This window comes from Lutjanus erythropterus, chromosome 13, assembly GCF_056507025.1.
Source record: "Lutjanus erythropterus isolate fLutEry1 chromosome 13, fLutEry1.hap2, whole genome shotgun sequence".
NCBI lineage: Eukaryota > Metazoa > Chordata > Actinopteri > Lutjaniformes > Lutjanidae > Lutjanus > Lutjanus erythropterus.
The window spans coordinates 31,964,598-31,988,991 of NC_139329.1; the positions used below are offsets into that span (position 1 = coordinate 31,964,598).

The 24,394-nt window shown below is 39.4% G+C and overlaps 2 protein-coding genes across 3 annotated transcripts in view; one reads left to right on the forward strand and one right to left on the reverse strand.

Annotated features, from left to right (window-relative positions):
• Window positions 1-926: 926 nt before the first annotated feature.
• Window positions 927-6,241, reverse strand: ucmab (upper zone of growth plate and cartilage matrix associated b). Its single transcript, XM_084734449.1, has 5 exons — window positions 6,105-6,241; window positions 5,890-5,967; window positions 5,700-5,795; window positions 1,348-1,446; window positions 927-1,252 (listed from the first exon to the last, which is right to left on the reverse strand). Exons 1-5 carry the CDS (start codon window positions 6,160-6,162, stop codon window positions 1,155-1,157), a joined length of 429 nt encoding a protein of 142 aa, XP_084590575.1. The 5' UTR covers window positions 6,163-6,241; the 3' UTR covers window positions 927-1,154.
• A 3,378-nt stretch (window positions 6,242-9,619) lies between these two features.
• Window positions 9,620-24,394, forward strand: part of LOC146316881 (cyclin-dependent kinase 17-like) — a 44,841-nt gene continuing 30,066 nt past the window's right edge. Inside the window, exon 1 of one of the 2 annotated variants that reach the window (XM_084733343.1) lies at window positions 9,620-10,183. The gene's annotated coding sequence lies outside the window, so the exon portion shown is untranslated. The remainder of the gene's footprint in view (window positions 10,184-24,394) is intronic. The other variant, XM_084733342.1, reaches the window with a different exon arrangement.

Sequence of the window (24,394 nt, forward strand, 5' to 3'; positions counted from 1 at the left end):
CAGAGACCTCCGCTGTTACACAGAATGGGTTTTCATCCTCTCCATACCTGTGATTGGTGTTGACAGAGCATTTTATGCAACACCACCCCCATAATTAGGAATTAGTCCATTTTGCTATTGGAGTTTTATAACAGTGTGTTCATAAGAGGTTTAACGGGAACCTTTACGGCCTATAATTGATCCCAAACATAAAGATACTGATCTTTTTTTTTTTGTCTCTGATTGACCTCTTAAAGTCCTCCTCCACTCTAAAATATGTTGTTCTCCTCGTTCCTACAGTTGAATGTTTGAAGGTGAAAAGTTGCACTGTGATAATTTAAAATCCCATTTTAAAGGGCGGGCCTACGAGCACGAGTTGTGACATCACAAATAGTTTGAAAGCCAATCGTATTCCAATATTCAATGAACACCAAGGTTAACTTTTGAAATAAAAATGTGCATATTCATAGACTGTGGATTTTTTAATGACATATAAGGAATAGATGCCTTTTTGAGGAGCAGAATATTAGTTACATCTTAATATATGTATTTTTTTTTTTAACAAAACTGCCAAAAATTCACTGGTTCCAACTTCTCAAATGTAAATATTGACTGGTTTTCTTCCTCTGTCCACTAAAACTGTAAATTGATGGCGTACGTTTGGTTTTTGGTTGCTGTTTGGACAAAGGAAGCACTTTAATTGAGTCAGCTTGCGTTTTTTGGAAATCGAGATAATGGCATTTTTCTCTGTTTTCCAGTATTTCATAGATAAAATGAATACTTGATTAATTGACAGTAATTGTTAGCTGCAGCTCTACAATAAAGGGATATATTTGTTCATTCGTAGCCCATAATAGAGGTGTCGCAATATGCCGGTATTGACAATAACTTTGATATACAGATAATCCAGCACCTCTTAAACATACTTTTTTGCCATTAAGTCCTCAGTCCCCTCCATCCTCCCTGAAATCTACGCCTGTGCATGATGGAGTCTGCGAGATCCCAAACAAGTAAGTTAACAACACAGAACAAGGGTTAACAACAAGTTAAAAAATATGTCTAACAATCTGATTCTGTAGCTGCTGTCTCTACTGTTTAAAAGTCAAGGCCTCATTGTGCAGTTGAAGATGTTTCATGCTGTCAGCATCACCTCCTCACTCTGTCTCCTCTCTGTCTCAGATGGTGTGACGGTTGTACTCTTGGGGAGGATGCATCCCATCGTAGTGAAACTCCCTCCACTGCTCGGTGCTCTCTCTGGTCCTCTCGTCTTGTTCTGGGAGATTTATGAGAATTTTTAGTGGATGAATGAGCTGGCGGAGTGAATGAACTCATCCCTCTCATCTTCATCAGATATCAGGGTTTGCATACCATCGTGCTCCTCTTCAGCGTAGCTCTCAAACTCGTTCCTCTTCTCCTCGTGAAACTCTCTCTTTCGTTCATCCGCGGCCAGAATCTGCCTCTGCTCAGCTGCAAACACATCAGGAGGAGGATAATTAACTGAGTGCAAAATTATAAATATTTTTGATCCAGTAGTTTATTATCCAGCTGCTGATGAAGCAGACATCAGAAACATGAACGGTACATGAGACAGCTGTTGAACAAAGTAACTGACTCTGAGACACCACAGCTGTACTAAGAAAACAAAACAAAACACAGATTATCCCTTTAATGGTCCAATCCACCAAAATACCATACGTTATTATATTTTCATTTCATATCTGAGTTCTTGTTGGCATCTTGACATGTCCATTTATAGTACAATAAAACAAAATGCACATATGTTTCTCCATTAAATTTAAATTGAATATAAATACTTTAATAACACCTCTTTTTATGGACAAGAGCCAGGTGTAAAATTTAAAAAAATAAAGCATTTTACACATAAACATTAAACATTTAAAAAAAAAAAAAAATGAATGCTGTTTTTTATTTTGGATGCTCTGTTTGTGGTTTTCTACAAATCAAGCAAGAAAACATCTACTCCAACTAAAAGATTATTAGAGATTCCTTACGACTCATAAACAGACACTGGTTCATTCTGCAAACGTTCAGCATTAATTTTAATTCTTATTAATGCGGAACAGGCAAACAAAAAGTTATTTCCTCCTTTGAAATAGTCATTTCAAAGGAGGACAATGCAGTTGCAACAAGCCTTGTTGTTAGAGAAGCGAGTTTTTCAGCATTTCTTTTTGATCTCGTTGATTCTCCTTTAAGCCCTTTGAAACTCTGAGACAATTACCAACGAAAACCATAAGAAGGTCAAGTGCCAGGAGGGAAACCACCTGAAAACCACAATGCACCATGGGGATTTTTTTTTTTTTTAGCACATGGGAGGAGTTAGCTGGCAGAAATCCTGCATTTTAACTCAAACAAACTCAAAACTCTTGATGGATAACTTCTCCCAACACCAGACTTTTAGAGCCTGGTACTTCGGCTTTTGGGAGAAATTAGCCTCTAAAACTTTACGCCCTTCTTTGAGTAGGTTTAGTGGGAAAAAATCATGGGTTGGATTAAAATAGATTTTTGTCAGAAAACCCATGTACCATACATCAGTGAACACAGTCAACACATTTTACACACAACTCTGAATATGCTCCACAAAGAAAACCATTAATATGGCACGAAAAAACAGGCTGGAAATAAACTGCAGCAACTAAAAGAAACCAAGGTATCATTTCAAAGCTAACCTACAAGTATAGACACACACACACACACACTCAACACGATGACTGTGAAACATCACAAAACTACAACCTCTAAAATACCACAGAACTGAATCACTGTCTGAACAAAAGCTGCTTTTCGTGACCTTCATGAAGCCGATATTTGTGTTAGTGAAACTGTGATTCACAAAAGCTGCTGCCTGTATCCACACAAAAACACAAAACCTGGACCCCCAAGTGATGGAGAGAAGTCTAATGAGTCATGTCTCACTGTTTTTTTGTTTTTTTTTTACCAGATCCAGAAAGTTATATGTGGGTACAATGGAAAGCAACATTAAAGGACAGGTTTACAGTTTTCGAGTCCATCTTCTTTACAAAAAAAAAAACCAAAAAAAAAACTTATATTTTTAGTTCTTGACTGAACATACAGCTGTAGAACAGATGAGGTCTGGGACATTACAGTACAATTACAGTTACACGCAAAGGTTCAGACAAAAACAATTAAGGATAGAATATTTACAATTCATGTTTTCAGTAATGTAGTAAGTTAACTGTGTTTATTTGCACTTAAAATGTGTGTGCATAATTTATTACATTAGTCATATCTAGGAGAAGGCAACTATATTTATTGCCTCCTAGTATCTGTGCACCTTTAATTTCCTTCTGATGCTCTCGTGAGGAGAGAGTTTGGAGGTAACCCAAGGTCATCAAGTGAAGACTGGAGCCACACATTTTTTTTTACTTCTCTCTCTCACTAACACTTTCACTTGGATTTAATGCAGTAATTTAATAACTTTGGAAATGGACAGTTATTTAGTACCAAGCCTTGAGTCAAAGTAAACAGTTGAACTTTACTGAGTGGTCCTGTACATTTTTTAAAATGTGGATTACACTTGTATAAAGCCAATAATTCCAATTTGGATCAGGTTCCATGTACTAGTACTAATATAAATACAGAGAAAAAGATTTCACTCAGCCTGCATGTGACCTCTGACCAGCAGTACTGGACATCTGAAGCAGACCAAAACACATTAAAGTACTCGTCCATCATGTGTGGGCATGTAGTGTCAGTGAAACTCTGAACCCTGCATACGCTGGCTGCAGTAACATTAGAAAGAGCCATTAGCTGAGGCAGCAGAGGTTTAGGATAGCCACGCTAACCTTTCCAAAGTCGGGTCACGACCTTTGACCTTTCACCAGGATTCCTGACACAAGTCTGTGCAGGCAGTGAAGATTTGGAACTCAGATCACTTGCCAGTCAGAATTTTTTTGACTTAAAGACATGAAAACATTCAACAGGATGAGTTTTGAATAGGATGAATAGGATGCACAGCAGAGTTAATCATCCATCATCCCCGAAAAACTCCAAACAGCGGCCGATGTCTATGTTTGGATGTCACCACCTACTCAGACAGCTAATACATGCATCAAATATTTTCCTTTGCAGATTTTCATCTACCTGCGAGCGAGATGTTTTGCTTTTCTGTCATTATATAGCAGGAGAGGCGCTTCAAAGTGAGCACAATTTGTTTGTCTCACTTTTTCTACTTGGTTTCTCTCTGACCTCTCTCTGCCTGTGTGTCGGCACATTCCTCATTCAACTCCCAACCGACGCTCACCCACTCACTCACTCACTCGTCCATCTCAGTCTTTTCACCGTGTTTTACTGCTTTGTGATCATTTCATCCCTGCTTTAACTGCACACACACACACACAGACCCACGGCATGTTACACAACTCCAATTCAGAGCTGCAGCAGTCTCGGTGTGTGTGCGCGCTCTCACCTTCCTGTTGGCAGAGCTGTGCTTAACAGTGCCGTTAAATCACTCAGGAATGTCAAACATCGTACAGTATGTGAATTTTCTCAACAGGATATTCACTGATACACTCTGTGGTGAGTGTGTGTGTGTGTGTGTGTGTGTTTGTGAGCTCCATGCTGCCCCGTGGCTCCTGCTGCAGCCTCCAGCGGAGGAGGCACACACCGCTCTGGTGTCGGGTCAAACCAGGTTCAGAAAACAGTTAACAGCTGCTGGCTGCGACGGTCATAAAAACATTCAGGCTGTCATTAGCATGTTTGCTCGCTGTCCATCCAAACTGCAAAAAGAACACTGCCAATGTCTATTACAATACAGTGTCTCTTTATGCTCAGGATCGGGAAAAACAAATTTTCATCCTTATTCTTGTCTTACTAAACTTTTCAAGGCCCTATAGTGCAAAAGAGTATCTCCTAAGGGGAATTAAATATCTGATTTGAATCAATTCAGTCAAATCTAATCAAATGTCATTTTGCTGAATGATACTAGTGCAGCAGTCTTTCTTGGGGAGAATTAAGTTGTAGTACTTTTGGTCCTTTAGGTACATTATCATGCCGATACCTGTGTGCTGTGGTATTACTACTTTTATAACAGTGCAAGATACATCTTCAATCTCTGCATATTTCTCGGAAATTCCTCAAGTATGTGACATGTTGCTAGATTTTAAGACATAAAGTTTTGGCACACTTCAGAGTTTTAAAGAACCAGTTGCTGAGAACAAAAACTCTCAACTGTGAGGAAACCATAGCTTGTGTTGATTACTTACACTCACTTTGCTTTAATGATAATCAACCACTAATAATAAACAAGTGATCAACAATGTATGGGATTTTTTTTTTTTTTTTTTGAAAATGAGAATGAGAAGTCAACTTTTCATAGACTCAAAATACAAACAAACAAAAAAATCAATTTGAAAAATAAGCTGCAAATGTAGAGGAGTAAAAAAAAGAGCAAAAAGTGCAGTGGAGTAGAAGTAAGAAGAAATTATTTCTAAAGAAAGAAAATAAATTGTAATTATTATTATTATTATTATTATTATTATTATTATTATTATTATTATCACCAATTTGGATGCAACATAATGAATTCCATGGTGGCATAACAGGATAGAAATTAGTGTGATTGTAATTATGCTGCCAATAAATATATAATAAGACACAGATGCCAACAATTACCACAAACAAACACCACCTTGGCTGACCAGACCTCAGGCCAAACTCAAACAAACCCGGAGTGAACTCACCGTTGATCTCATCCTGAGACTTCACACCCCGTCTTGTGCGTCTCCTGAAGAAGTTTGAGGCATCTTCCTCCTTCATGAAGATCTTCCTCAGCTGACCTGCGGTGAGAAGCAGCAGGAGGAGGTTCAGCTCATGACATAAAGGGGTAAAGAGAGAGGATGTGGAAGAGGTGCAGCTGATGCAGCTTCTCACCTTGTGGGTCTTTGGCGCCGCCCGTGCTGCTGCTGCTGCTGCTGCTGGGCACAGCTGCAGAGTCGGCCTCTGGAGACACTGGGTCAGAGGACAAAACATGAAGGCTCTGAATTAGAACACACAATCTGGGCTCCACATGCTTACCTCTCCATGAAAAACAAAGAAAACAAACAACTAAGACACTCCTGATGAGAATCCTCCTGCACCAGACTCACAGGAAAGTGCAAGAAGCACAGCGAGGAGAGACAGGAGGGTCGCACAAGTCCAGGACATCTTCAGCTGTGTGTGTCTGGACCGCTGGGAGATACGAGTATAGAGACTCAGACCAGCAGAGAGGTGAGTATGTGAGAGGTGGGGTGGGAGTCTGGAGGAATATTGACCGCTTGTCAGAGGAGGGGGAGGGAGTGACCATGCAGATCTGATAAGAGGCTGAACACTGTAAAAATAAACTATTTAAAAAAAAAAGTTAGTGGGCAGGTTACTGTATCATTTTAAGTTGGCTGAATTTGAAAAGACAAGTTTAGGTTATTTCACAAATATTCAAAACAAATAAACATTTCTAGTCAAATAAACTTGATATTAATTCAGTTGTTCTTCAGGAAAACGTGTTCAATAAACTTAAGATATTAAGTTGGATCAACAACTCCTCAGTCACACTGACAAACAAACATCTCACAACTAAATTAAACTATTTGTTTTAATTAAAAGAGTTAGTTGCCTTAAAAATTTAAGTTGATTGAGTTTGAAAAGACGAGTTGAAGTTGAAGAGCATAAACATGTTCAGTAAGCTTAAGATATCAAGTTGAACCAGCAATCACACTGACGAACAAATTACAACAAAATTAAACTTTGTTTTAAGTAAAAAGGTTAGCTGTCTTGAACTTGTAAGTTGACTCAATTTGGAAAGACAAGATTCAAAACAAACAAACTTTTTAAGTCAAATAAACTTGATATTGAGCACTTTATATGCAAATTCTGATGCTCAGGGTCTCTCTCACATTAAATAATAACAAAAGACGTCATTTGCTGACACTGTGAAGTAGTATGGGATCATGGGAGTTGTTACCTTCACTTTTAAACAACCACCACAGCTGATGAAAATCTGACATCGCTGCTGTTCAGTTTAATTAACTTGAGTAAATAAAAATTGTATATTTATGTTGATTCAACTAAATTACTGTATGATTTTTCACAGTGAGCCCAACAAACAGCAGAGAGTGACAGGAAGGTGGAGAGGTTTAAATTTAGATTTAATTTAACTTTTGCACCTTCAGTCGCTGCATTTCAGTGAGTGTCGTGGGGCCTGTGAGGGCCTGCCGCATCGGCCGCAGGAGGGAAAACCTATAGGGCTCACAAAATAAATTACTCTGCAGGCTGAATATGAACCACTTGTCTGGTTAATACCTGAGAAGAGATGGATGACTGACAACAAAAACACTGACGCTTCTGGAAAAAAAAAAAAAAAAAAAGTGACAGAAAACAACCGAGGCCCAGAGCTGGAGCTGGAGGTTTTTCTTGCCAAAATGTCTCCTCAGCAGATGCAGCTGAACGAGGCCCCTCAACAAGGCCGCTCTCTCTCTCTCTCTCTCTCTCTCTCTCTCTCTCTCTCTCTCTCTCTCTCTCTCTCTCTCTCTCTCTCTCTCTCTCTCTCTCTCTCTCTCTCTCTCTCTCTCTCTCTCTCTCTCTCTCTCTCTCTCTCTCTCTCTCTCTCTCTCTCTCTCTCTCTCTCTCTCTCTCTCTCTGCTACTGCTGCTGCATAAAGTCCTGCCGGAAAGTATGCGGCCTTCTGTTTGCTAGAGTTTTTTTTTTTTTTTCCCACCTGAATTCTGGCTGTGCCCCAGAAAAGAGTGAATGTTTAAATTGTTTTGTGGGGCAGTCCGAGGTGGAGCGATTGTTGCTCAGGGAAGTGAGAGGAAATTGGAGGGAGGGTTTCAGAATATAAGTTTTCTCGGGTGAGTGAGGAGGAGTATAATTCAAATTTGCGCCAACTGAATGTCACACTTGAAGCAAATTAGGACATTGAATTCAACAGAGAGTCTGTTAGTTTTTAATTCAGGAAAAATGGAAAAATAACAATAGTAAATATTTAAAAACTATAAAAGGTTGAGGGGGATTACTTTAAAAATGTACTCCAATACTTATTACTTTAAAAAACATATATGGTTGGTAACCTAACACATTTATAATCAGAAAATCCATTTCACGTTTTGCTGCAAACTAATGAATGTTTCCTCAAATTGATCTCCTCACTGGATTTGCTAAATTATTATTTTTTTATGTGTCTGAGGAAAATTTTGATTAGTTCTCTTGGTCTTGGTCAAAATCTGTTGTTGTGCAGAGTCTCAAAACAAACATGATGAACATTCACAAATGGCAGCCCGACACGGAGATATCAGCTTAATAAAGGTTTAATGAAATAATGACGTAGTATCCCAAAATAGTGACTCAGAATCTCCAAATAATGTGTTAGTATCTTAAAATAATGATTTAATACTTCAAAATACTGAGTTAGAATCTTAAAATCATGATAAACTTTCTCAAAATAATAATGTTGAAGTTTTCTCAAAATAATGACTCATGTCCAGGGTTACTTTAAAAATGTATTCCAACACAGTTACTAATTATCTATTTAAAAATGTCATCAGTAATGTAATCTAAGAATCACAATATTAAAGTAACTTGATTACCTTCTGTTACTTTTGGATTACTTTAGAACAAAAAAATTAATGAAATTGTTTAACCTAATGTTTTTATGGCCGCAACTAACAGTTATTTTCATTGTTGATTAAATGCTCAATCATTTTCTCAATTAGTCAGTTAGTTGTTTGGTCCATGAAACTTCAGAAAATTGTGAAAAATGTTGATCAAACTCCAAGATGATGTCCTCAAATGCCTGTTTTTTTTTAGCCACAACTCAAAAATATCCAGTTTATTGGAGAGGAGTAAAGACACCAGAAAATATTTACATTTAAGAAACTGAAATCAGAGAATTTTTTACTTTTGTTAAATTAAAAAAATGACTCGAAACAATTAGTCAGTTACCAGAATAGATGCTGATTAATAGTTGATTGATAATAAATTAATCAGTGCTGCTCTGTTTTGTGTTCATTGTTAGGCTTATTAGTTTGTCCAGCTGCTCCTTCCTTGTTTGGTTGATTTTAAGATAAAAAGGCCATGATGATGAATTAGCACCTGTGTGTGCACTATGCATGGTAGTACATTGGTCTTTATTTTAAAATTGTAATCCTACTAATAATCCCCATTTTTACTAAATGTATCTGTAATCTGATCACATCTCTTATCTGTAACTGTAAAAGAAAACTGCAACTGTAAAAAAAAACCCTGTATCATCTCAAAATAATGAGTTAATATCTCCAAATAAGGATGTATTTTCTCAAAACAATGACGACCTCAAATTTTAGGTGAAGATTTTTTTAAATTGTTCAAACAGGGAATATACAAACACTACAAAGGTAAATATCAAATACAGAGCACAAGAGACACAAAACACAGACAACAAAAACAAAACAAAAAAGGCACAAAATAAAATAAATTAAGCATAATAAAATGTAAAGTAACCATATGTTAAGCATCATTAAATGTAAAATAAACAAGAATTTAAGAAAAACATAAATAAGGATTGAATAAGCAGTGTCAAACATTAATTCATTATTAATTTATTAATTTAAGGGACTTAATGTAAAGTTGAATTTAATTTATAGCAGTCAATGAAGACGGGTGAGGTTTTAATAATAAAGTTTCTGTGAAGATGTATGGATAGAAATGTTTGTTGAACTGCAGCATTTCCTCCACTAGGGGCCGCTGTGGAGCCGCACTGCCAGCCTCGTTGTCGTTCCCAGCAGCGGCCGGTGGGTGTCGCTGTTTCCCCGCGGACACACTGATGACACGGCTGCTGTGTGGTGGCAGCAGGCAGGCAGGCAGGCAGCGTCAGCAGGCAGAGAGGACACACTCAGATCAACCAGTAATCACCACCATCATCTCTCTCACACTGCCATGGTCTCTCCGAGCGAACAAAACACCCACAGCGCTTCCTATTTTCTACCGTTGGTGAAACTTTAAAGCCTTCGACAAAAACAGAGCCATGCTGCTGGAGGCTACGACCCCGCGGATATAAGCGACGGCGAAGAGCAGAAAGTAGCTACCACCGCACGGGAACCACGAAGAAGAAGCTTTTTTTTTTTTTTTTTTCACGCTCGGAGGGAAAGACGGCATCCGGCCTGAGAAGAAGCTCCGAGGTCGGGGACTCCGGTCGGAGCAACGCTCATCGTTTCTGGTGAGAGTCTCTAATATATTTTCGTGTAGTTTCGGTGAATTTAACAACCGTAAGAGAAGTAACATTTCCAACAGGCTGCGTTGTCACAAACCGAGCTTAACAATGTTTACTTCACTGCCCTCTCACAGTGTGAATGCAGTCGTTTGTTGTGTGAGCTATTCAGTTTGTCCCATTCACCGCTGAATGCTCGCGTTTAACTAAAACAAACTGTCAGGTTAACAAAAGTTACACGCCGAATAAATGAACGATAAACTAAGTTCACTGTGGTTAATGTTTTATCATACCTGTCCTCATGGTTAAATATTTGTGTGAGCTTTGTTGTTAAATGCCAGCAAAACAAACAGACGCCTGGTTGGTTGTCACTCTGTGGTTTGGTTGTAGCTGCTCTCTCTGCATGTATCGTCTTGCATAGTTGCAACCAAAACATTCACTGACCCACATTTCAGAGTTGTCCTGTCTTACTGGTCCCAAATATTTCTACAACTACTTGAAGCACAAGTACCAGTGGTGGAAAAGTACTCAGAGTCCTTACTTATGGAAAAGTACCGCAGAAAAGAAATGTAAAAGTACTCCTTTGCAAGTAAAAGTCCTGCATTTAAAACCCTACTCTTTGAATACAGTGAGCATGTTTTATTTATAGTAACATCATTGAGAAAACCAGTTGAAAGTGCATACAGGATGTCACATTTCATTGGAGGAAAGGTTTAGAACAGAGCTGCAATGATTAATTGATTATTAAATTAATCACCAGCTATTTCGATAATCAATTAATCAGTCTGAGTAATTTTTCAAGCAAAAATTCTGATTCCAGCTTCTTAAATGTTAGTTGCAGCCCTAGTTTAGTTAGTAGTAATAGTTTAGCTTATTTTAGCTATGTGAATATATTCTAGTTTCCTTATTCTCCTTTGACAGTAAACTGAATATCTTTGGATTGTGGATCAAACAAAACAGTGATCAACATTTTTCACCATTATTTGACATTTTATGGGCCAAGCAACTAATAAATGAACTGAGAAAATGATCAACAGATTAATAGGTAATGAAGATAAACATTAGTTGCAGCCCTAATTTTTTCTACTTTCACCTTGAATTTTTCTATAATAATGTTTTTCAGTGATTATCACTAAAGGTTTGAACCTTTTAAAGGTGCATATTTGATTTTTCTTGTATTTTGTGTTCCTGGCAGCTTTATTCTTTGCTAAGTTGACAAAATAAGTCACACTTACAGCTGAGTTTGTGCTGAAAAAACAGATACTGTGCATTTGACGTAAGCACAAATTGAGCTTAGCAAAGACAAACATGAATGCATAGAAAGTTGGGAAAAAAAGCAAAATAAGCCTGTTCTTCAGAGGGTCTTTACGTAAACGTACAGAAGTATTTGCAACAAAATTAAACTGAATTTTTAAAATAAATGTATTGATAAAGTGTCTCAGACTGATACATACATGATGTACAGGCCATCATTAGATTATTAATGCTGAAGCATCAATGTTTTGGCAGCATGTTACTGTTGTTGCTGCTGTAGGTGGACCTACTTAACGCTCCTTATCAGGAAATCTGATATGTCTGAGGGGTTGTGAGATGATTAATGGGAGACGAACAAAAGAAAACAAAATTCTGACGCACATATATTCTCCAGTTTTTGTACTTTTTCTCTAATCCTTGATTTTTTTTTTATAAGTTTAGAGTGAAAAATCAATTAACAGACAAGTTAACAGACATCTGAATTGTGACCCTTACTATAAGATATCGGAAACCAAAAAGGTTTGATACCACTGGTTTTATAAAAGTTTGTTGTATTATCCATTGTGTAAAATCCTCATCTTAAAAGTAACTAGTGACTAAAGCTGTTGAATAAATGAAGTGAAGTATAAAGGATAATATTTCCCTCTCAGTCGTTGTGGAGTTGAAGAATAAAGCAGCAGAAAAAAAGAAATTATCAAGCATTTCTGTGCAGTACTTGAGTAAATGTACTTAGTTACTTTCCATCAACGGTTTTTTACAGCTTTAAGCCATTTCAGCTGTTGTAGGAAGGTCAGGGCAGCAGCAGCAGCAGCAGCAGCCTGCATGGGAAACAGTTTGAAGAAAGACTCCTAGAGGCAGCTCTCGTTGAATTCCTGTACTTAACCTGCATTGTGGTGTGTGTGTGTGTGTGTGTGTGTGTGTGTGTGTGTGTGTGTGTGTGTGTGGGGTGAGAGATGAGTGTGAAGTGAGCAGGATGTCCAAAAGGAAGACATCATTGTTCTGGAGGGGGGAGGGATGCTCATGGCAAACTGATGAGGAAGTTCATTTGGTGTGAGAAAACCCAGGAGCCAGATGTGGTTACATATTTATTACCACATTTATTGTTCTCGTGTATGAGTCATGTTGTTAACAGTGTTTGTCAAAGGTGACTGAGGACATGCTATATGATTACATTTACGTAAATTCCCATATAAAACAATCAAATTTGAAGTTTTCTGTACTCATGATACCAGAGGGTGAAACTTTGATATAATATTAGTGTAAAAAAAAAACATTATTCGATGCCTCTTTCAATACCTCGTCAAACAAAAAAAGTCTTAGACACCCAAAATAGGATCGCTGTCTTTCTTTTTTTAATTAACAACCTGCTCAGTGCTACTTACAGGGCTGCAACTAACTATTATTTTGCTTATCAATTAATCTGTCAACCATTTTTTCAATAAATAATTAGCTATTTGGTCCATAAAATGTCAGAAAATGACAATTAAGTGTTGATCAGTGTTTTCCGAATGTCTTGTTTTCTCCACAGCCCGAAGGTTTTTTTTTTTTTTTAGTTTTCTGTTGCAGAGAACCAACAACAGTCAAAAATATTCACCTTTAAGAAGCTGAAGTCAGAGAATTTTGACACTCTTTTTCATCTTTGTCTTTTTTTTTATTTAGTAGTGGACAACTAAACGATCAATCGACAAGTCGTTTCAGCAAAGGATATTGTATCATTCAATGCACGTGCGTCTTACATTTTCTTGCTTTGCCCAAAATATTCAGTTTACGATCACAGAAGACAAAGAATATCCAGCAAATGATCACAGTTAAGAAGTTAGGACCTAATTAAGTTAATTTCTGGCAAGATTACTTGAATGATTGATCAATTATCAGAGTGTCTGATTAATTTTTCGTTGACTGATGATGACTGATTTTTCACACTAGTTTCACACTCAAACAAGAACTTAGCTCAGATAACTGCAGTAAAAAAAATTATTTAGGGCCGTAATATGTAACATTTTGTCTAAAAACACTAGACATATGTTATATAATTTGATGAGTTGTGTACTTCCACTATCCCAAATGTTTCCCACAATCTTCAAATAAATTTATTCAAGGTAATGGTGTGTTTCCTTGTCGTAACTTCTGGTAAAACACAGGATACATCAGAGTGCGAGGAAGGAAGTCAGTGAATGTGACTAAATGTAGCGTGAATAAAACTTGAATATTACCTCGTCCATGAACATGAGTCACGTCAGATAGACTTTCATCAGCTGTGGTCCCTCATCACTTCACAATGCCCTCAAACTATGTATTTTTGGTACTATTTTCTTCAAAAAATAAGTAAAGAAGCAAGTATTAATTGCCGGTGACAGTTTCTGATGCTGTGCTATGGAAGCATTTTGGTCGGGACTTCATTACCCAGTAACACTTGTCACTATTTACAGTTGATATACTTTTGCTGATAGCTGAATGGAAGAGCTGTCGTAGCGCTTTCTCTCATTTCCTGTGAGCAGGTTTCAGTTTGACAGCCACAAGCTGTTGAGCTTCCTTGTGTGATGTGCATCTTCCAGGAGCTTCAGGCGGACGTGTGTTGTTCGGCTCTGGGCTGAAAATACCTGGTGCCGAATAGGGTACCTGCAGGAGGGCAGGGAGCTGTGTGCTCTGTGTGTGTGTGTGTTGGTTTGACGTGGGGGTCGTTCCCTTGGTGAGGGCCTTGGGGATGGTGGTGGCAGGGTAACCTGACCCGCTGTGAAACAGCTGTAGCCACGCGGTGCTGATCCCTCGAGTCCCAGTGCAGATCAGATGATGGTCCAGTATGTGTATGGGTGTGTGAGGACATACACATACATGGATGTGTTTTTGACAGGGATGAATTCTCTGCTTTTGAGCACAGAATGATTTCAAACCAAACTTAATTGAGTTTTTGTACAACTTTAATTCTGTTTCTAATAGTACAGGCATTATATGACATGACCCCACACTTCCAGTCTTATCAATATGTCATTTATAAAATATCAAACATCCTAAGAAATCCAAGTGGGTCAAAATGACCTGATCGCAACATCTTGAAGTTTATAAAGTTGACTGTCAAGATTTTTGTTGACTAGTGCAAATCTGTTAGTCAAAAATGTTTTGAAAGTGCTATTTTAAGTGATATTTATATAATTCTGTTTTAAATTTAATGCTGACATTTATATGGATTTGTGCCAGTTTATATTGCTTATTGCCACTTAAGTTTTTTTACATTTGTCATTTCAATTGGTCAGATTTTCTGTTGTAATTTGTGCGAGGTTTATCTCTTTTTTCCCCTCACAAAATGCCTGTTACTACAAAGTAGGGGTGCAACGATACATTGATCCGTATCGACATATTGATTCATTGTGCGACAATCCAATGTGGTCGATGCAAAGTGAAAGCATCGGCCTGTGTCATCATCTTTAAAATACGCCTTTATTTTGAAATTCCTGTGACATGTCTGTGTCACAGATTTCTGCGAACTTCAGTCATAAAAGTGTTGGACGTATGATATCATCTGATAAAGACTGCAGGCCCCTGAATTGAATCAAATCACAACAGACTTTGTGATATCAGCAAATATTGTGTCATAACTTGTAATTTACACCCCTACTGAAAAATGCATTTTTGATAAGATCACATTTAGGTGATTTTGAAGTTTTCTCTCATTCAGACCGTATCGTCTTCTCTTATCTGACCCACACTTTTAGGTGAAATGCCTTTAAGGTTTTGCAAACACAAGTGTGCGTCCTCTCGGAGTGTGTGAGCTCATGTTTAAGCAGCAGGCCAAGACAGCTGGCTGAAGGTTAATGTGTCACCTCTCTCTGGGGAGCAGCTGCCATGTCACAGGCACCACTCCTATCTATAGATAGCCGTGAATACAAACTCTTCCTCTTTTCTTTGCTGCATTAACACAAGAACTCCGGCTCCGGCATGCAGCGCAGGCTTCTCACATGCAGTTGCCGCACAAGACAAATGCTGCTGCTGCTTGCAAGTTTGGCCGCCTCCACTCCCTGATTCTCCGTCTGTGAATCTGGAGGTGTCTGGTGGCGGTAAAGACCCCACTGCGGCCGCTGAGCCAGCTGGCCCCAGAACCTGTTTGATTGAGTTATACAGTAATAACTTACACCACATATCTGGGTCGTCATCTGAGGTATTAATGTCTGAAACAGGTGAGGGACAAATATTGCCTTTTTTCCCGTCACTCTTGGCAGGATTTGCGGGAGCCGTCTGAACACTTGTCTGGTCTTTATTTGGAAGCAGACACACACACACACACACACACCCCTTCATCCAAACCAACGTTATTATAGCCAGCATAGCTTCACATATTTGAGATGTGCTGAGGTGTTCATAATTAAGTTCTCACTGGTTTAATGAAAAACCCTGTTAAATCCCTGTGTTTGGTTTTTTAATTAGCTGAATTTAGAAACCCCCAGGCCCAATCAGCCATGGCTCAGTAGGCTTTTTATAATCAGGGATTGACAAAGTAGACCACTGTTCGACGGCTAAAAATACATTTTGGTTTCATTCGTAATAACATGATCAATTTCAAACTTAATTCAGAGCTTAGTGAGTTTCTCACTAGTCAAAAGTCAGAAAGACAAAGTTTTCCCACAATGATTTCTTCTTTTTTTTTTAAGCATTTTTTTTTTTTATCTCACAGCAGACATTTTCCTTGTTTTTGCCTTTACAAGATAATATATTAGAAACAATCTATAGGAGATTATAAAGATGCCAAATTGAAAACAACAGTGGTCCCTGGGGAGGGCTATTCATGAACAATAAAAACTATAGATCCTGCCTAATTTTGCAGGAGAATCTTAAGTCTTTCAACATAAAGTACCAAAGGATGCCATGCAGTATGAAAATTTTGAGTTTACCCTCTGAGTATTTAATCTTTTCTAAAACGCACATCCGTTAAAGATAAGTTGACAAAAACTGACAAACATCTGCTGGTTTTAGCTTCTCAAATGTGATGATTTTCAGTCTTTCACGCTTTGTGTTTCTCAGTCAGAGAATGAAAGAAAAATGTTGGATCAGTGTTTTATATCTTATTAATTATTGATGATTAATCGTTTGTTAGTGTTTTAAACCAACAGTTAAAGAAAATGCACAAACTTTTGCAGCCGTACTCAAAAGGATTAATCGGTTATCAAAATAGTTGGTTATTTAATTTTGTAGTTAATAACTAATTGATTAATCATTGCAGCCCTAACAGACAAAAAGTCAGTTACAAACACGTTATCTCCTCCTTAACTTTCTGCAGAGTTTGCTGTAACACACAGCTGTGCCTCCCTGGCATGCCGGCTGTCTGAAATTACTACAAAAGCTACTGAGAGCTGTTTGTGTTTGCAGTTTGATATGGAGACTGATATTCTGATAACCCCATCCTGCCGTCTGCCCTTAGTTAGATAGCAGTGTGGCCTGTTGTTCTCTTTTAACAGCCATGAAAGGCTATCAGGACCTGCTGGTGCGATGAGCGCAGACGGGCAGGGAGGGGAGGCTAATTGCCGCTCTCTCTGATGCTAATGCTCGGCTCACAAACGGACGCCAGGTGACTTGACTCGGGCTCGGATCCAGTCCCTGCCTGGGCGATTATCTCCCTAATGAGCCAAACATAAGGAGCGATAATCATTCTGCCTTTTATCTAGAATAAATGAACGCTATCAATATATCTAAATATATGGTTTCACGGAGAGAAATAAATCATGTGAGCGTGAAAATTTCAAGATCCAGTCTGAATCATGTTTTATTTCTTCCTCATTTTACCTCTAGAGGATTCCAACCAGAAAAACATGGACGTTTTTCCAAAAAAAAATGAGATTGAATAACAAAGGAAAAAAGTATTACTTTGGAGTGACAGTAGTCTGCTGCCTGTCTGATCATATCAGGCCCTATCTGTTGATCTCAGCGCCCTGCTCTGAACTCAGCTGGGTCCACAAGGCTTATCTGTCACAATTCATGCTCGCCTTTCATCCCATTCACAAACTGTGTTATCATGAAGAGTAAGGGTGCTTTAGATATATTGTTTTCATTTAAATCGTGTGAAGTTAAAGTCGTGGTTTAGCTATGTCGATGAGAAGATTCTTATCTATTTTGCATTTTGATTTTTTTTTTAAACAACTTCTTTTTTTAGGATAATTCTTGGTATAATTGTATATTTCAGGCAAACCTCGGGAAAAGCCCGGTTATGTGAGCCTACATTTATCTAGAAAAATGATAGTGCTAGTAAAAGTATTATTTCTGTGACAGGACTTTTATAGAGTCATGCGGGGGAATGCCAAAAATAATAAAGCTGTTGGTTAGGCTGAAATAAAGAGTTGTTTGTCCCTACAATGATTTTGAGAACCGATTAATTAAGTTAGGGATCAGGCTAAAATGCCAAACTTCCTCTTGTTCCTGTTTCCTTTTATATCTTTTGAAATTGAATAGCTTTTTGTTTTGCACCCAATTTCCCCCAGGAAAGTTTTTAATCGGGGTGGTACTCGGCCACCCAGATCCTGGACCTTTTGTAGTTTCCTGTATGTGTCATATTTCGTGATCAATTTAAACAGTAGTCACACTAAACGCATTAAATATGTGGCATTCGCTGTGTGAAACAGTGCAAGTATTAATTTTACCTAAAGTGTAATGTTGCGTTTCATAAGAGTGTATAAATTTTTCCTGATGTTACAGGAGGTGGTCTTACAGTAAAACCCTGAACAGTTTGTCAGGTAAAACGAGCGATCATAAGATGTGACCTTCAGCTGTTGGAATTGTAAAAGGTATTTTTTTAGGGCTAACCTGACACGGCAGATGGTTTGTTACACAGAACCATCTGGGAAGTCGTCCATGGAAACTGTTTGGAAAAGCGCAGCGTGTTCAAAGAAATACTTGGAAGGTGATTGAATGAACCATCTGTTATTCGCCGTTTATCAACGGTTAAATTCGATCAAGGAAACATAAGACGGAGTCAAAGTCTTGTCGAGTGGAGAAAAGAGCGAAAACAGATTTTATATCGAGAAAAGCCATCATTGTCATCCTTTAGTCTTCCTACAATGTAGAAATACTCTCTAGGTCTGATATAAGCCTAACTGATGCTCTAGCGCTAATCTCTTGTTGTTGTTTTGTTTTGCTGTTGTCACACCTAAACCACGCCCCTAGCTGACAGTAGTTCTTCATAGGATGCTGAACCACTGCAGTTGGACAACAAGCACATTAAATTGATGCCTGGCAAGATGGATTCTTACAGTCTCTGGAATCCAGGTGCCCTGCAAGGACATTTAAGTTCTGCAGCTTTAAAATATCTTCATTACTGATTGATCAGCTTAATATTTTCTTTAATCATGTGGTCTGTAAAACAAATAAACAAACACTTCCAGATGTCTTGTTTTGTCCAACCAGAACCCCAAAATATTCAATTAGCTATAATGGAAGACCAAGAAAACACGGAAATTCTCACATTTGAGAAGCTTGAGCCAGATGTTTTTGTCTGGAACAATGACTTTAACGATCAGTCGATTATCAAACTATTTACTGATTAACTCACTCATTCTTGCAGCACTGGTGTTTTTCTGTCCTTTTACATTAATGAGACCATCTGCGGGAAGATTGGCTATTTCTGTTAAGTTGTTCTTAATACCTGACAGCGGGTCAGATTCTCCGTGAAATCAGATGAACGAGCCTGTGTTCACGTTTCCCAGGCAAAGTTACAGGGAGTGGTTCATTAGCCAGTTAAACAGAATCAGGAGGAGATTATTAGATTTATTTAGATAATCTTATTTTTGAAGTTATATCTTGTGGTTATTACGATGGAAACACTACTGCTTTTGTCCACAGGGGCCTCCAAAATCAACTCGGTGTTTAGGTTCCTTGTAGTAGCTTTAAGTAAGTAATCTAGGACTGTTTCGTATGACCAAAATTTCATATCCCAATGACCGTATTTGATAATGATAATGATAAATATCTTGCTATAATGATATATTTTCTGTTTAATCAGTTCTGTTGTGGGGCCTTGTCTGCTGCATAATTTGCAGAGTACGGCCCTCTTTTAGGTATGAGCTCCTTCAGATGCATTTTGTCTTGGCTGGTCTGAGTCTTCCTCCTTATCAGAATTTCCCAGTTGTGTGTCACGTTCACGCTCCTCCATGTTTGTTTATTTGTTGCCTTCATGCAAATTTCCTGCCTACCTCCGTGCCATGTGGAGCGTTCTCCAAATGATCAAAAATACTGGCGTAAAGAGTGTGATTTGTGACACAACAGAACAATACAGCTTAATAATATGAAACAACAGACATATTTCTACCATCACACGGCATATATTGTCATATCATGCAGCCCTGAATAGATCAATAATGAAAATACTAAGCCCTAAGTATGGGAACACAGCCTTATGACTTTGCAGGTTGCAAACTTTGCAACACCTGGAGTCTACAAAACCATATAACAGCTCAGCAAACTATTAAACTGCAGCTACGAACCTGCAGTGTTGAAGTGCCGGGGCACTTAGAGGGGAGCAGGCTTGTCACTCAAGCTGCTGTAACCATAGCAGCTGTGTTAATCAGCTAGTGTTGAATCTTATTGCCTGTGAGATCTGTGGCTGTGCGTCACCGGGCTGGCCTGGCCTCCTTCGGCCGCAGGCTCCGGCTGAGGTGTCTGTTGTAGCCTATTTCCCCCCCGACACACACACACAAACATACACACACCACCACGGTCTGTCTGTCAGCACCACTCAGCCCTGCAGAAACAGGTGACACGTGTGACAAGTGTGAAAGCAGGCTGCGGAGAGAGTGTGTGTCTGTGAGGATGGAAAATAGGCAAATATTATGAGAGTTTTTGTGGCTGTAGTTCAGATCAAAGCTGATCTCACTGTTGAAGTAACGCCTCACCTGCTGCAGTGTGTGTGGGGGAAGCATGCCTGGCTGTCATGCTCAGCACCACGCAGCACACCACTACCTACCTCCTGCGCTCCTGAAAAAGCCTACTTTTTTTTTTTTTACTGTGCACAATGCAGCCTTTATATAAGGCCTCCATAATGGAGCCAGCTCCTCACTCATGTCCTCATTGTCTTGGCCAGGATGAGAAAAGGCTGCTCTTTACAAAAGCAGAGCTGAGCTCACCCGTGATTCATGCCAACAGTCACGCTTGTTCTCTGTCTTCTGTAAGAGCCAGGGGAGGCGTTTTCTAGGACCCCCGTCCTCCTGAAGGCAGTGACGTTAGGTGGTTTACTGAACCTTGGAGGGGTCACACAGAGGTTGCGACCTTGCTTTTCCTGTTTCTGCGGGTGGCCCAGACAGCAGTCGCCCTGTGGCAGCGATGGTGGCTATGGTGTGATTAGTTCATCCGGCAGAAGTGGGACAATCGCGCCGACTTCTGCTGCAGTCATGGTGGCTTGTGGAGCTCTAGTCTGGCATCACAGGACTGCTGTGGGGGGTTTGCGGTTTCTCACAGCGGGAACTCTGGCCTTGCCCTTTTAGTAGCCCTCTGCTCATCATCATCAGCACAGTCGCTGTTCGCTGGCGGCTGCAACAGGAAAAGAACAGAATCCATATGAGGCATATGTCTATTGTCACCACTGCTGCAGCATCCATAATGCCTCCACCCCCCTCCTCTCTGCTGTTTCCCCTGCTGCATCCACCCCTCTACCTCCTGCAGACTGTACTGCCAAGAAAACAGAGGTGGAAAATGAAATTTAGCATACAGCTGGAGATGTCAGTCTGTGAGGAGAGAGTCGTCCTTATAGAGGGTATTGATTGTTGGTTTAGGGGATGAAAATGCAGACGTAGTCAGGGGGGTAGAGGGGGGTTGGGGTTGCTATACGGTGTGAGACGGAAAATCAGCATGCATGCAGTCTCCTGCCGTGCTCTGCATTTTCAACATGGAAAAAGCAGTGGGGTTGCCGTGGCAACAAATCCCGAATCAGCAGCGCAGCGCTCGGACCCCTCCGCTCAACCCCACATTTCCCTCCTCCTCCTCCTCCTCACTGGCCCCCTCCCAGCAGATCTGGAGCTCAGACCTCAGACCGGCCTACTTAGGGGAGCAGGGATAAGGCTCGGAGCACGGATCATGTCCAAAGCTCCGCGCTCTATCCCAGAGCAGGAACGTGGGCCAGCGGATACGGGTGCACGCAGTAGACAGCAGCCCCCCTCTCTGCTGCTGCAGCCATTAACTTTCCATGGAACATTCAGAAAGTGATTTGTATCCACAGAGTCTGCTGGAGAGTGGGTCATATCCCGGTTATTTATGAGACGTTAATGTGCCCCATCATATACATTCATAAATTAAGAGGGGATTCTGGATATTGCCATGGAAACTGAACAGAGATTGACTGCAAAAACCAACAGAGAATAAATGTCCTGTCAGTTTGTCCCAACCTGGTGCCAGATAATCCTGATTTGAGGTTATCCCAATGATGGTAAACACATTATGGTGGTTTTGGTTGTCCAGAGTAATATCAGAATAGACATCAAATGATGTAAAATTTTCATATCATTGTGACTAAGTGACCAAAATAACCACAGTTATCAGTATTATCATGGTTTCCTTATAATATGCTGAAAATGTTCAAACAGTGCTGATACAAACGGAAATGAGTCACCTTTATGATGTCAACGTTTTCAGTGATGCAAACAAACCCATGTTGCTGTTGTGCCTGCGTTGGGTTTACACTAGTATTTACTGTGAATTTTTCAAAACACAGTGAGCAAACACTCTGCATTTTTTTTCTGTAATTAATCTACAAGAAGTAGGGGTGCACAATAACGGATCCAATGTGGCAGTTGCACATATCGATATATGCATTTTCTTTCTACCTACTTGTAAATCAACATCAAGCATGTATTATAGTGGAATTATTGCATTATTATGCCTACTATCGATCGAGAAATCAGTTAAATTAGTTGCTACTGTCAGCTATTTTGATAATCAATAAATTGTTTCAGTCCATTTCCAAGCATTAATGTCAAACATTTGCTGGCCCTTGATTCTTAAAACTAAGGATTTGCTGCATTTCTTTGTCATTTTTGATAATAAATGAAGAGTCCCTGGGTTTTGGACTGTTGGTCTCCCAAAAGCTTTATTGGCCCATATTATTGTGCATCCATAACCAAAAGTCAGCAGAAAGTGAAAAATAGTCAGTAAGTTCCTAGAACTTAAAGTGACGTGATCAGATGTCTTGTTTTGTCCAACCTGCAGCTGTTTCAGGTCTAACCAGAATGTTACTTCACATCAAAATCCAAAACATGCTGGGAACTGTATATCAAATGTGTGTCTTGCTATGGGCGAAAAACACAGAAAACAGTCACCATGAACTCATAACTCTTTATGCAGAGCCTCTTAAATTACCCACGTTTTGATGGGTAAGTTGTCCCCTTCAGGGCACCCTTCAACCATGGTGAATAAATAATTTTCCATCTGAGTTATGAGTGTACTTTTTGTGTCTGGAGCACATGTTGCAGGCTGCAGCAGGAGAGTGGGTAACACAGTGAGCTGTTCAGGAGATGACAGACTGCTTGCCCATGCTGGAGTTGATGTGTCATGACTGATGTGAAGCTGTTATGACAGTCGAGTTGACGTTCTGCCTCATCTAGGCTCCTGGAATAATTAGATTGATTGTTGCTTCACTAAGGGCGCAAAAGTTGGACGAAAGCGGCGCAAGGCAAGGCAAGATTATTATGTAAAAATACATATTCTGACCAGTCTGATTTAAAAAAAAAAAAAAAAGTAAGTCTGTAGTGGAGAAGAGTGCTCCATCCTTTTTACTCGCTGATCCTGAAGATTTGCCAGAATGAAACTTTGATATTGGATATGTGCACTTTTCCTCTCACAGGAAATCCCAATTCAGAATAAAGGACCAAATTATAAAATGTATCCTCAAAAGTAGAGAACAAGAGAACAGCTGGACAACAAAAGTCCAGTTGTACCTCTTGAGTTGGACATCAAACTTTGATACTTTTATGGCACCGACCGAATTGCTTCAATGCTGCTGAGTACCAAAAAAAAGGGATTATTGGTTTATTTTTTACTACCAGGTCTTTAAACAGCTTACGTGAGGTGTAATATATTTGTCTTTTTGCTGAACAATTCAGTCTAAAAAAAAAAGGTTCAGAAACTGGTATCGAAACCATGATACTGATATCAGTATTGAAAAATGCAAAACAATACCCAGCACCAAGTACCTCTGTAGATTTTTTCTGTTTTTCTTCTCTTGCTGCTCTCTCAGCATTGTTTTTGCCTGCGGCAGGAAGCTGTTTTCAGCAAAAAAAAGCTCGATAAACCCACTGTACTTGCACCAGACAGCAGACAAACACAGTTAGCATCAAGCTGGTGAACACAGTAGAGCATTTAGCAGCTAAAGAGACGGAGATTTCCCTCAGGAGGTGGCGGAGAACAAAAGCAGAGCTAAAAGAAAGTGAATATGGGACTTTAATTCAGCACATACCCAGACACATGCATCAAAATGAATGCTAATGTTGCCCTGTAACAGCTGGAAGCATAAATAGGCCACTGTTTCTAACAAGTTTGTCAAACAGACTAAACAGGTCATGATATGTCACTGTTGTATTCACAGCTTGTTTCTGCTGCGCCCAGATTGCTCCAAAAATCAGTTATTGCATGTTTAAGCAGGTTTAGGTGACTTGGTAGCCATGAGCCCGCTGGATGTAATTTTTTAGATAGATTTAGAGAGAAGGGGGCGGCATGTGACAAAGATTACTGGCTAGAATCAAACCAGGAACTCATTCTAAATCTGTCAACCAACAGGACGTCCTTGGATGCATTTTACTGTCATGATACATGATTTTTTTTGGGTGTTTTGGTTAAGACTTTTTAGCTACCTCACTTCTATGTGAAGCTGTTAAAATATGAGGTTTCCTTGACCCTGTGCAGTTTAAGCTCTCATGATCTTCTGTTTAATATTTCGTCTTTGCGCTGTCCCAGTTTGCTTTGGCCTTCAGCCCAGTCCAGACAGACGGTTGCTGCTGTCCG